The sequence below is a fragment of the Nesoenas mayeri genome (genome assembly GCF_963082525.1).
Source record: "Nesoenas mayeri genome assembly, chromosome: 20".
NCBI lineage: Eukaryota > Metazoa > Chordata > Aves > Columbiformes > Columbidae > Nesoenas > Nesoenas mayeri.
Genome location: NC_137569.1, coordinates 3,109,710 through 3,123,494, shown reverse-complemented (window position 1 = coordinate 3,123,494; position 13,785 = coordinate 3,109,710). Strand labels below are relative to the sequence as shown.

The 13,785-nt window shown below is 48.5% G+C and overlaps 1 protein-coding gene across 5 annotated transcripts in view; it reads left to right on the top strand.

Moving 5' to 3' along the window:
* Positions 1-13,785, top strand: part of VPS53 (VPS53 subunit of GARP complex) — a 59,348-nt gene that overhangs the window by 43,655 nt on the left and 1,908 nt on the right. For 4 of the 5 annotated variants that reach the window (XM_080356950.1, XM_080356949.1, XM_080356948.1 and 1 more), the window contains 4 exons: positions 3,805-3,953; positions 9,036-9,105; positions 11,440-11,577; positions 13,384-13,488. In XM_080356950.1, coding sequence (XP_080213076.1) covers positions 3,805-3,953; positions 9,036-9,105; positions 11,440-11,577; positions 13,384-13,488 — 462 coding nt within the window. Of the gene's footprint in view, positions 1-3,804; positions 3,954-5,977; positions 6,148-9,035; positions 9,106-11,439; positions 11,578-13,383; positions 13,489-13,785 lie in introns of those variants that run through there. The other variant, XM_080356951.1, reaches the window with a different exon arrangement.

Genomic DNA, 13,785 nt, shown 5'->3' with positions numbered 1-13,785 from the left:
CAAGTAAACCACAACCTTGAGAAAGCAGCAGCTGGTAGGCCATTTATTTTTGTCTTTGGAGCACTGGTAAAATGCAGCACATGTGATGGGGCTGATGATATATAAACAAGTTAAGTGTTATGAAATTAGCTAAATAAATACTTGTCACTCGTGCACACATTCCTCTATTTGCATCAGACAGAGTTGCTTTTATCTGATGTTTACTAGACCTGGGTTTGGTGCAAGGTTTTTTCCTTCACCCTCCTCCTCCTTTTCCTTCAAGGCTGGGTTATTCTCACAGTTGAATAAGAAATGCATATAATTACTTAAAAGCAGAGTTAGTATTTGGAATATGTAAAATTTCAGTCTGTATTAAAGGAGAGAAGACTGTGTGGCAGATCCATTCCAATTTTCCTGTCCTGGGAAGGCACGTCCCTGCTCCATTAGGGCTCTTCCTTTGTTTAGCTTCTTTTCATTTACTTCATTCTAGTGTCCTCCAAGATTGAACATTCCCAGTCCTTTGGATTCTGGAGGTTTTTTTCCCTTGCAAAAATGTTCAGTGACTACAGAGGTAAATTAAGAAATACTTAAAGCTCTAAATCCACTTTGGCTGCAGGCCACTTTGAGAGATTTAACACAGAAAATGGCATCATGGAAATTGCTTTCAGCTGGGAATGGTGCTCAGTTTCCCCAATTCTTTACCTTGTGTGTTCTGGAAGAAATGGAAAATGACAAGAAGGCCCCATATTACCCAATTTGGAGGCAGTAATCTTTCCTCAGACTCTACAGCAGGTGTAGAATGCTGAGACGTGGCTGTAGATGGGGAGCTGGGGTGTGGGGTGGGAGAGGAATTTGCCCTAAACCCCTGTTGTCGTATTCTGGATAACAGAGCACTGTGAATGTGTTGTACTGATCTGTAGCGGGCACTTAAATTACCTGATGTGCTTTATTTTTAATTGCTGGGATGAGGGAACCGCTCGTCTACATGGGATGTTTTTGTCCCAATTAAGTTTATGGATTGCACTGGATAAGGTTTGATTTACTGCTGAATTAAGCATCGATTTATATGCAAAACTGTGCTTGTAAGTGGGGCTGGGGGACGTTTTAGTGACTCATGTCGATCACTTGCTGGTTTTTTATATTTTGCTAAAACATTCTGGCACAGCTGCAATTTCCTCACAACTCAGTGGACAACAGCGAGCGCTTAAAGACGGAGCTCTAATAATCACTTCAGTACATACAAGAAGAGCCCCGAGAGCAGAGCAATCAGAGCTGCCAGCTGCTAATTAACAGTCAGCGTGAGGGTGTTTTAACCACGGCACAAGGTGCGGTGGGCGATGGCGCAAACCAGAACTCATGTCGGAAAACAAGGGTGGTGGTTTCAGAGGCTGCAGTGCCTGCTGGTTCCCCTTCCCTCCCACCTCCTGCCCGAGCACAAGAAGTCGAGGGAGGAGACGCTGGTTTTGGATGCTCCCCGTGCCCAGTCTGGAACCAGTAACGACCTCGGCAATGGGGTAAGACTGGGCATGGGGAGACTCAGAGATCGATTAATCCTCCATTAAATCACAAAGCAACTCCTGTTGCTGGAGACCCATATCAGTGCTGGATGTGGAGAAGGGACCTGCTGGTTCCTTTTTTGGCTTGGCCACCCCCCTCCCAGCTCTCTGGGGACACAGGGACACATGGGGACATGGAGACCCACAGCCGGGCAGAGCCAGCAGCACCCTTGAGCCCCTGCCGTGCCCAGAAGGTAACGCAGCCCTTGCGATGTGCAAACCTCCCCAGTCCTGCTCAGGGTTTCTCTCCTCCTCTCCCTTTTAAGAGAACACCCTAAAATCTTGACAATCCTGTTTTTGTTGTGAAAACCAGCTCTGGTCCCGCTGTGTCCCCCATGTCCTCGTGGGGCGCGGGTGCCTTTTGGCTGTGCCGGGGCACCCTGGGCATGGGGCATTGCTGCTCCTGCTTCGAGCTCCTTTTCAGTGTGTGTATGTAGGTATATGTAGTCTGTGTGGATATCCCAAGAAAAACATAGGATGAGGGAAAAAGAGGAATAAATTTAAAATGACAGGAACAAAGCTTTACCAGAAGAGTTGGGCTCGTGTTTCTTTTGATGGCTTTTCAGTATGTGTACTACGTCTTTCATTGCAGCTACTGGTCTTCTTTTTTTTCCTTGGGTGAAACACACCCACATACACACACACAAAGGGCTATTTTTACTGTTCATGCTTTAAAGGTTCGGTTGTAAAGTATTACTTTTGGAACGAATACCAACAAAATGAAAAAGCTACTGTTTTATTGTTGTTGCAATAACTCATCTCGGCAGTTCCTTCCCACTTTCTGGCCGTTCCTCCCGTATGGGGATGGTCTATTTGTTGAGGATTGCGGTCTGTCGAGAAGCGCCAGCCCTGGGAATGTGCGAGTCTGTAAGGAGACAGTCACAGTGTTTTCTTCGGATGCAACAGGTACCACGAGGAGCGGCAAAGCAGTTTTCTCTTGAGCAGTCTTCTATATGAAAGTAAAACGGAATGAAAGCTGTAGAGCAGGCGGTGAGAGCGCTGGCCCTTCCAGCCACCCGGGTATTGCGAGATGAGCAGCTGGGGGTTAGTTGGGTTGGTTTAGGTGAGGACAGCTTTGGTGGGACACATGGAGATGCTCTCAGACACTGCGGTTTTGCAGAGGATTTGGCTTTTCTTGCCCATTAAGTCACTTACGCCACGCGTTGTTTGGGTAGAATGGAATCAGCTGCGTTGCAGGGGACAAAGTAGCCGTCATTAAATTAAAACCTTACATGCAAAATCCAGAACTTGAGAAAACAAGTTTGAGGAAAAACACCCCCTTGAGATAAAAAGTTCATCTTCTGCACGTGCCCCGTCTCCTGTCCTGATTTCACATCCATTTTCCTCCTGTTTCATCTCCAGCATGAGGAACAGCATCTCCAAACAGCTTGTGGGAGCACATTGCAGAGCACACGGTCTTGTGAACAATAGCAGAGCTCAAGCACTTCTCGGGATGCTTCTGTTCTTCCTCAGATGCTGGTATATACATGGGCGCTTGGCCAGGCCTTACCCAGTTACCTCTTGAGCTTTTCTTCATGTGACTTATCCCATGTACTCCCTATATTCTGCAAATCAGGCTCAGAGAAATTCAAGACAGTCGCACATCTGGCTCCCAGGGGCTATTCGGTTGCGTTTCTGCTGACGGTAAATGAAAGCAAAATGGGAGGTTGAGTAACTGTTCTTGTTTTGTTGGGTTTTTGGGGTTTTTTTTTCACATGCGTTTGGGCTGAGCTGAAGTTGGCATCCCAGCTTGTACTGTTTTCAGTGTGAGCTACGCTGGTGTAGAGCGCTTTGGATTTTAAGACTGTTTCTACCTCTTCCATCTATCTGTCATCAGTCTCACCAGTATTAAAGTCTTGGCTGCTATACAGGAGTCCAGACTTTGCAAGCTTGCAGATATTTTCTCAAATGCCTGTAATCAGGATTTATATGGGCACTTCATCCCAGCAAACTGGAAACTGTTAAATATTAAGGCAGTCTGGCGTGCTCCGAAAGCTTTTTTAATCCTCGTGGTCCCTATTTGTGGAGGTTGCCGGTCACAATCTCTCTCTGCTCTGTTGCAGAAAGGACCATTGTGGGTTTTCTTTGTGTTTAGTCATGGAAGGGTTTTGCTCAATCAGTATCGTGACCTTGGTGGTGAATTGCGGAGGCGTCTCTTGATGATTCCGTAGAGATCTTTTGGCAGGAAGTTTGTCCAGTTTTCCTTACCTATCGCTTGAATCTTAATGAATTAAACAGTCTTCTCGGTTGTTTTTTCCCCTTTGTGCAGATGCAGTGGCAGAACGTGGAACACGTTGGTGACCAGAGTCCTTATGTCACCTCGGTGATTCTCCACATCAAACAGAACGTCCCCATCATCCGTGACAATCTGGCCTCCACGAGAAAGTATTTCACTCAGTTCTGTATCAAATTTGCAAAGTAAGTTACCAACAGGGCACAGAGTTTGTTGGGGTCTCTGGTTCTCGGTTGTCTGTCTGTAGATGATAATTTGCTTTCCGGCTGCCTCTCCATGCAGGTGGGGTGGGACAGCAAACACCAGCAGCTGGAGAGGTTAAAAGATACTTGAATTTCTTGCCTCGAGCTTCCTGCTGAGACCGATTTTCTCAGACATTTGTATTGATGGGTTCCTTTTCACGTGCCTAAACTGTCCCGTGAAATATTGTGATGATCACTGTCCGCTGTTTGGGGTTGGATGTCTGAAAAAGGCTTTGAACATCTGAATGTGGACATGACTCCTGCAATGGGAACCTATTTTCCTCCCAGTGATAAGAGGCTGTGGTGCTTCAGCATTCTGAGAAATGCGGTTCATCATTTGCCTCAAAATGACTTTTATAATAGGTATAGCACTGTAAGGAGGGCTTGTGTGATGAGTATGTTCTACTTTCACAGTCTAAAAGCTGCTTTTCTCTGCCAAAATAGTTCGGTAAGGGAGGGGAAACAGACATTCTGATTTTGGGGGATATTATGAGCGTCTTCCTGGAAAGTCACTTAATGTTTGTGCAGCATTAGAGAACCGGAGGGTGAAACAGAAATTCCCCTTGCCTCTGGATCCAGGGGTGAGGGTGCAGCTCTCCAGCATCTCTTGGACATCCAAACTTTGAAGCTATGTGTATCCGAAACAAAAATTCAGTTCTTTGGGAGGATACTTTGGACTCTTCCCTGCTTGCCTGTGGCCAGCTGAGCTCCGCGTGCCAATGGCCCCAGAAAAACCCTCGGGAGGGCTCTGCCAGTTGTAGCTGCTGCTTTTGGTGCTGCATGTGACTGTGCTGGTGGACTTGGGAGCAGCACCGTGCAGATCATGTGTCACTCTAAAATACCTTAACGTTTCATTCATCTCTAATAAGCTAATCATCCTGAAATAAACCGTGTGGCCTGGCAGTGACTGTGTGGGTTGGAGAGCGGAGCTTCAGCAGGGAGGATGCAGGAGGCTCCCGAAACCACGAGCTGTCGCAGCAGGGAGCCCAGCCGGAGAGTTTCATTCCCTCTCACTATCTCAGGGTACTCGTTAGTTTGCATTAAGGAGCAGTTACGGATAAATCATATTATAACATTGCCCGTAATCACCATTTGAAATGCTGTCTCAGTGAAAATTTATTGCACTTAAGCCTTCTATGTGGTTACGCTTGAATTTTATATCACTAACACAGTGATAAATAAAAAACCCCATTTACTCAGCTGTTCAAAGAACACTCTTAATACCTCAGCTTAGTTGCCTGCCTTTTAACTTTATTGCTGAGCACATACCAAGTAAACTCCGGATAAAATACTCGGCTCTCACATTTGAGAAAAATTCGCATCTGAGCTGAGTGCCTTCATCCCAATTCGTGCTGTAGAGCAGCACAGACACCCACAAAACTACCGCTCTGCTCCAAAGCCTTTTTAGCACAGCTACAGCTCTGATCGCAGCGCAGTCACATTAAGACACAGCCCTGGGTTCGCAGTGCCGTGGATCAGATGCAGAAATGAAAATTTGCTTCCTGAAGATTGTTTTTGCAAGATATGTAGAGCCTTTCTGTTCAACTTGGTTTTAAGGAGAACTAGCCCGGTGCTAAGGGTGCGCTGATCTACTTAAAATGCTGGTGCCATTTCAATACATACAAACATTTGTGTTTTGGAAGCTCTGAATTCTAATGGGATACGCTGGCTTGCCCAATATAAATACCTGGCTTTTTGTGTGCTCCACGCTGAAAATCCTTTTAATAGGCGTTGTGCTTGTCCGTACGCTGATGCCTGTATCTTTTTGAACCACCAGCCACTTCTCAGCTCTAATGGGTTGTGTAAAGCGCTCGTGTTGAGTTACAGGACCACGGGGGAGAAGGCATCTAAAGTCACTAAATTTAAAACTGAGGGATCTGAGCCAAGTCTGGAAGAAGAAAAACGGCCATCAGAAATCGCATCAATCCTCTAACCTAATTTGTCATTTTTGCTTTGTTTTGACCAAGACGTAACTCTGACTCCCTTGAAACGGCGAGAAGCAGCCGGCTTTCCAGGAGGCACCGCGGGCAGGGCGAGGGGCTCTGTTCTCACCGCACCTCGCTCCTTATCCTTTGAAATCAAAAACCGCAGCGGTGGAGCTGAAGCCGCTACGCTGGGATGTGTTTGGAAAGTCTGCGACCTGACCTCAGCGAGGAAGAGATTAGAACCAGGAGGCAGGAAAAACAAACAGCTCTGCCCCTCGCCAAAAAGCGGCCGGTCCGTCACACAGGGCCAGGCGTGGTGGGTGACGGGAGCAGCTCTGCAGCGTGATCTTAGCGAGCTGGGTGGAAGAAGATGGTGATGAGGAGGCTCCTGGGGGTTTAGAGCTGAGCTAAGCCTGGGCGAGCCTGCGAGGGCTGGTCCCCGCCTGGGAGGAAGATGTAAAGCAAAACCCATCTCAGCTGCGGTGACACCAGGATGCTTTGGATGGTGGCCTGGAGGAGCTCGTGTCCCGCCAGACGGACAGACAGACAGTGGTTACATCTGTCTGCCGTGCTTAGGAAGGTGGTGCGTTTGATGCATCGTCAGTGCAGGGGATTAGGAAAACCCAGGCTTTGGCAGAGCTGGGGACGGGAGCCGCTCAGATGTTGTGGCTGCTGGGCGTTAGGTTTGTGATCTATCTTGCGCTGCGTTATTGTTTCACTGGGGACTTGTCTGCTTCCCTGGAGGGTTTGCTGCATTCAGTTTTATAGCCACAAATGAATTCTGCCATCCAATCTAGCTGTGTGGATGTGCAGGTAGTTGAGGCATTTAGAGTACAAACCCGCGTACAGAGCGTTACCATTGAACATATGCGTATTATTCACCTCAGGATTGCTGCTGCGTGCTCAGAGAGCCAAGTGTTGAGTCCAGCCCAGGCAGGAGACTCCGGTGAATTTTCCATTCAAGTGCAACTGCTCTTAATGGTCTCTGCTAGTTCAAAAAAACCCAGAAAAAAGGGAAAAATATACCAGAGCAGCCCTTGGATCTTATGGTTTGTCTTGTCTATCCTGCTGGAGTTGGGAGCTGTTTCCAATAAGGCAGCGCGAAATAACAGGCATGTGGGGATAGAAGGTCGCTTTACCCTCTGCATTGCTCGTGAGTGGCCTGGGAATTGTTTCATGCAAGACAGAATGCTGTCTATGGGAGACCATGTGGTTATATAGAAAATAGGATTTAAAGAAAAAGAGGGAAGGGGGTTCTTTGGCGGCTGCTCTGCCACCCTGCAGAAAGAAAGGCTTGTTGCCCTGTTCTCATACGCATCAGCTCCACACCTGACCATACGGGGAGAGGGAGACTTGGACCTACGTCCAAGATCAAAGGTACAATTAATCTCTTCTGCTCTTCCGCTGGTAGCAAGCTGCCGCATCCAGAGCACATTGATCATGTTATAGGGTTGCCTGAGCTCCAGCTGTGCTTGGCGCTCTCTAATTGCCCTCTGGGAATTAGCTGTACACCCAAAAAATGGACTTCTAAACCAGGTAAGTTACATCTCTGCTGCAATGATTTTGTGCAAGAGGAGACAGGGCTTGATTTCTTCCTCTAATTTATATTTTGTTGCCAAGGTTGTTTCTCTGGTGGCCAAATTCAGAGCTGTTTGGGGCAGCCCAGTAGCTGGTTCTCAATAGTAGTTTGAAATTGTTCTCCAGGAAAAGATGATTCACTTAGAGAGGTCGTGGTTGTGTCTGAGGGAAGGGAAGGAGCCTTCACTTGGAAGGACTCTTCCTCGAACCGTTTCTTTCGATTTGCTCAGCAGCTTGGCATGCTCTGTGCCTGAGTTACACTTTTGTCATTCTTCCATGAGAAAGGGCAAAAAATAAATGTCCTGGCTTGGAAAACAGGTGGCAGGACAAACAAGTTGCTGTCCATGCTCCTTGCTTTGCGGGAAGGAAACAGATGCAAAGGGGAAACCACCCACTTAGATCATCACCATAAACAGCACCTTGTTCAAAAGGAGAGAAAACAGACGGACTTACCTGAGCTTGAGATAAAGCCATTAAATTCTAAGACCTGCCACCAGGTCACGGACAAGGTCCTGGAAATGTGAGCCTGGTAGGCGCTCAGCCAAAGGCGTGAAAGAAGCAGAGCATGTGAAAAGATATGGCAGCAGGAGGAAGACAAGAGGACGGGCGGTGTGGTCCTAAGGACGCAGATTGTGTTGCTCGTGCTGGTCCCTCTCCTCGCGTCCAGCCCCTGGTTTGTCCTGGGGCTGCGGCTCGATGGGGTCGGTGGGGCAGGAGCTTGTTTTGCAGGTTCTTGGCCTGCGCTTCTCCAAAAGGGAGATTCTGCTTCTCCATCAGAGAATTAAACTACTGCAAAGCCTAAAATCGACAAGCCGAAACCTAAAACCAAAGGTGACACTCCGGAGAACATGGGCTAAGATGATGAATATTGGGCTTCTGTCCTTCCCAAATTCTCCCCGGTTTAGTGCGTGTTCCTTTCTGAGTCTGAAGTCCGTGTTATTGAAATCGCATGCTGGTGTTTTCCTTTTCACTAAACTTTTTCTTGTCTTGATTGTGTTGGCGAGAAGCGCTCTGGAAAAGTGCCTTTGTGTGAACGTCCGGGGCCCAGCGAACCTCCCGCCTTGGCTGGACCTCGAGTTCAGTGTGGAACATGCACGTTATGGAATTGCTGGTGTGCGGTAAAATGTAGGGTCTGGATACAATCAAGATACTTCAATTCCATGAACAGCTATTCTAATCCTGGAGTGTTGCTGTTTTTATTACATACCATAGTTTGTTTGCTTGTTCTCAACTTTGTACTGGAATACTTCATGTATAGTTTACAGCAACTTATTTACACAGAGTATGTGTGCAGCTTCTCAGTTAACTTAGAGATTGGTATGGGTTAAAGCACAAGTATCGTACCTCAGGTTGGTTTGTTTGTTATTTAGTGGATTTAATGTGGCTGGAATCAGCTTGAGAACGAGGCACTCACAGTGTCTGTGGAAAGCCATCCCGGTTGGGTTTTGCACGCTGTGTTACCCAGAGGACTGTGTGACTCCAAATCCATGTAATTGTGTCATTTTCTCTCTGTCCTCTGCAGCTCCTTCATCCCCAAGTTCATTAACCACCTCTTCAAGTGCAAGCCGATCAGCATGGTGGGCGCAGAACAGGTAAGAAAAAGTAATTGCACTGGCTGTAATTCAGTTCCGAAGTGTTTGTTACCGTCAGACTGTGGGTGCAGCTGCAGGGTGACCCCCCCATCTCCCACCCTGCCCGTGGGCTGGGACTCCACTGCTCTGCGAGGATGAGGGTTGGACGAGGCAGCGTTCAGCTGTCCCCGCACATACAGCTGCTCCCCCGTGGGATGATTCAGAATAATAAAAGCAGGATCGTCCCTAATGGGACTGCTGTGAACTTCAAATCGGTGCCTTAAAAGCCGCTTGGGTTTTAGGGATCAAAGATGGGTTCTGAGCGGTGTGTGTCTGCAAAATGAAACAGGAGCTTTACATCAAACCCTTCCTCTTTCTTAATGGAAAGCAAATGAGCGAAGCACGGTTTCTGCTCATCTTGTGCGATGAGCAATAACCTGAGAGTGATTAAATGAAGTCTTTTCTTAAATAAGCATCTAAAGTGATGAACCCGTTGCCAGCAGTGGGCTTGTGTCTGATGTTAAAAGGTTTTGATATTACCATATTGGAATAACAGGCCCAGTTCGGTTCTTTAAGGCAGACTGGGAACATTTTTATTAGCCCGATTCACAGCGAGTGTATCTGATGAAAGTGGGACATCCCGTCCTGGGTTTGGTGTGCAGAGATCTTCACAAGCTGCTCTCCTCTCTCTGCAGCATCTAAGTCCTCAGTTGCTTCAGCATCTTTTGAATGCTGCCCTGGTCACTCACCAGCATCTTTCTGCACACGTTTCTCTCCCTTGCTGCAAATGTTGCTGTAGAATTCTCTTTCCCGGTCCTACACACGGCTTTTCCTGCTCTTTGCTAATTATCACATTGGAAAACTGGGCACTGGGGTCGTATTTATGGAGGTGTCTGGCACGAGGAACGAGACCTCTGGGGTTTTTCACTTTCTGTGGGTTTGTGTCTCTGACTTAACAACAATTCTCCATCTTGGTGGGTGAGCTTTGGCAGCGAATTGGCAACGCCTGGGACGGGTGATGGGGAAACAGGTGATGGGACAGAGCCTGCGAGTGCTATGGCTGCGGAATGCACAGAATTCCTGCTACACATGAGAGGGACCGTGTGGGAAAGATGTGAATTCCTGGGAAAATCTCCCGTCTGTGGGATCCCTGGTAGACACGCAGGATGCAGCTGTGAGAGCCGGGGCCGGCGCCGGGCTGCAGCAGCTCCGGGGCGCACAGACCTGCTGGTTGTGCTGTGGTTTCCTGGCTCCCCAGGGTGAGATTGATGCCGTCGGTTCATCTCACGCAAACCGCGGAACAGGCAGCGCACGGTGATGAGACGCTGCCGCAGATAACGGGGTCCAGATTGGAGCCGGCGCGACCCACCGCCCCCTCCTCGGCTCAGTCCTTTGCATTTGAGATGAACTCCCACGTGTCCGAAAGCCGTAAATAATTCATGTTGTGACGGCTGGGGGTTCTGTGGTGCCCGTCACGTTGTGTGTTGCTCCAGAACGAGCTTCCACCTGCTTCTGGGAGCCCTTTGGCAGCAACTGCCCTGGCTGTGCCAGCAGCCCGTCGAGTTTTCACACTCGCTGCTGTGTCAATAAATCGTGCTCCTCGTCATCTGGTTTGATTTCAGGTTTCTGCCTTTCACTGGTTTTGTCTCACCTCTTCAAACATACCTCGTGCAATCAGAAGAGTGTGGTATTTAGGGTGATTTTGCTCTAAGAAACCTTAACGCACAGCATTTTGTCATCAGACAGTGCTTGTCTGTCTGGGCTGAATTTCGTAGCTGCTGCTTATTTAGCTGCTGGTCTGGTAAAAACCAACATGCAGGTTGTGAGTTTCAGTGTACCCGTGAGCACAGGATATTGAGCAGTTCTTGATGTAGCTGTATTGTGTTGCAGTTTTCTTTTTAAAGAAAAAAGAAATCAGGTGGTTAGGTAAATGCAGAAAACTTGCCCTAATGGGTGGCCAGGTGCAGGAGGAAGCATGACGTTAATTCATTTGACATCGGTATCTAAGTAACGATATGGCTACAGGTGATGGATATGGTTTCACTTTATCCTGTGGAGGGGAAGAGTGCTGGAAATCCGTGCCTGATGTGCCAGATGTTGAGCTGCCATAAGTCATTTCAAGCCAGCAGAGCAGCGCTTGGTTAAAATCAACGAACGGTGCTGATCTGTAGCTGTGGGTGATCGTGTGTCCTTGAGCATCATCACGTGGGTCAGTCCCTCCCGCTCCTGCAGCCCCATTACCAGATTCCGTTCAATGCGGGAAGTGTTAAACTCGTCAGGATGTTGGGTTATTATAGTGGCCAACGGAGCTTGGTGCAAGGGGCCTGAATAACAGGGTGTGATGAACTCTTGCAGCTGCTGCTGGACACTCACTCGCTGAAGATGGTTCTCTTGGATCTGCCCTCCATCGGGTCCCAGGTGGTGAGGAAGGCTCCTGCCAGCTACACGAAGATAGTGGTGAAAGGCATGACTCGGGCTGAAATGATCCTGAAGGTAACTCAAGACTTTTGATAACCTGCCAGCCAGACTGCTGGACTGGGAATCGGAGCGAGCGAGTTCCAGGGGGCCCTTCCTTTGAACGCGGCAAAATCTGCAATTGCACATGAACGTACGCGAGCTCGTCCGGGTGTGCTGCCAGCTGTTCTATAGAGCTGGCTCGTTCGCCTTGGGTTTGCCCCCACGCTCTTTTAACATCACATTTGAGTTTTCATCCTCGTTTTTCAAGGTAACCAAGGGCTCAGTTTCTGCTTACTAGGAGATGTGGGGCACCAGATTCCCTCAGGAGCTTGTGAAAATCAGAGCTAGCATCCGTAAGCGTCTGCTGCGGGGCAAACCCTCCAGTTCAGGTTACTCCAGGCCTTTGTGCAGACTCCATCGCGCCGGGGAGCCAAGCCGGGCTTGAGTCACCTGTTTACTGTCTAGTGTAACAGCCAGTGCAAACATGTCTGGGTTACTGTATTCACCAGAGTCCTTTTTCATTTTCCAGACCTGGTGCCTGGAAAATGACCCAAAAGCGATGTGTTGTCTTCATAAAAAGTAACAAGCAACGCAGTGTCCCTTTCCCCGCTGTTGCTGGAGTAAGAAGTGAGGTTTGATCCCAGTGGGAGCTCTGCAGTTGTACCCTTGGGGGCGATGGGATTGTCCCCTGCTCACCACCAGCGCTGGGAAGATGTTCCTGTGGGTGACTTAGAGGGACATGGGGACGGGCAGGACAGAAATGAGTTCTATGGTTCCATGCTTTTGCAGTAAGGTGACTGAGATGTTATTAGATACATTAAAGCAAGTCTAAGTTTTCTTAGGAACGACCTGAAGAAAAATACCTTGGTACTGCTAACAGAGGAGCAGGGCAGGCTGGTATCTGTCGCATACAGAAACAGATCTTTCCTTGGGTTTTATATAAGAATCGGAAAGGTCAGGGACTTAATTTGTCGGCCCTTAACATCACGTTGGCTTCATGGGGTGGGGGCGCGCAGGCTGGGGGTGCTGCTGGTCCCTGTCAGTGCTATTTCAGACGTCCCTGCTGCACGAAGCACTTCTGGCCCCAGGTGAGAGCTCACGTCAGTGTAACGAGTAATTAAACAGCGATACCAGGCACATACCGGTGCAGCTCATTCCATAGGAGCATCACTGAGCCCGTCGATGGCACAAACAAATTCATTGAGCCCCAGAGCGCAGCCGCGGGGGGTGCCGGGGTACGCACGTCCCGCAGAGCTCTTTCCTTGCTACGCTGTCTGAAGTTCCAGCTTTTCATCTTGGCAGAAGATTTTTACAAGGGCTGTAAATTAAGGCTTTATAAGTGTATACATGGCTATGATGTTTCATTGGTCTGAAGTGCAGGGAAAGAAAGAAATGTCTCGGTGACAGAATACAGTGTGGGGTGAGCTGGGTCAGTGGAAACATATGGAAATGTTTTCAGAGACGGGGCAGAGTCTGGTCCGGTGCACACACACGTTCACACACACACGGCTCCCCAGAGAGATGGGTTTGCTGCCCAGCGTTATCAAAAGATGTGTGCTCTGTGGAGCCCGCTGCTTATGTAATGAGAATATAACAATGAATAATCATCTTTCCAGCTTCAAGGCCATTTTAATTCTTTTTCCTGACTCGCCTGTTGCTGGGACTAAGAGGGTGTGAGCTCCGGGGCAGGTGTCAGCGGGGGGGTCACAGCCTCTTCCTTATTGCTTAAGCATTATATTTTAGGAGAAGCCAGTCCTGCTGTCACTCATGTACTTGAGTTGACTGGGCGCTGGTTTTAACTCATAGACTTTGCCCGATCACTTTTATTTCTTGTCTTGGCAGGTGGTTATGGCCCCACATGAGCCGCCGGTTGTGTTTGTCGACAATTACATCAAGCTCCTCGCTGACTGCAGCACAGACACTTTCCAGAAGATACTAGACATGAAGGTTAGAACCAGTCCTACAGAATTTCTGCTCCTTCACTAGCGCTGCTTTGAGATAGTTGGTGCTGTTTTTCTGTAGAAATATAGAGGGGTTTGGGAGTGGGAAGAGCACTCTAAGGCAAGAGTATCCTCTGTGCTCTGAGACAAACAGTTTTTCAGTTCATTTAGTGTGCTCAGAGCTGCTCTGGCTCCCAGGGCTGGGCTCAGTGGTCTCGGGATCACCCAGAGATCACACAGCACTTGGGTGAACGAAAGGCCGTTGTTTGAAACGGGCTTTCCCGCAGCTGTTCCTGTGCACGCC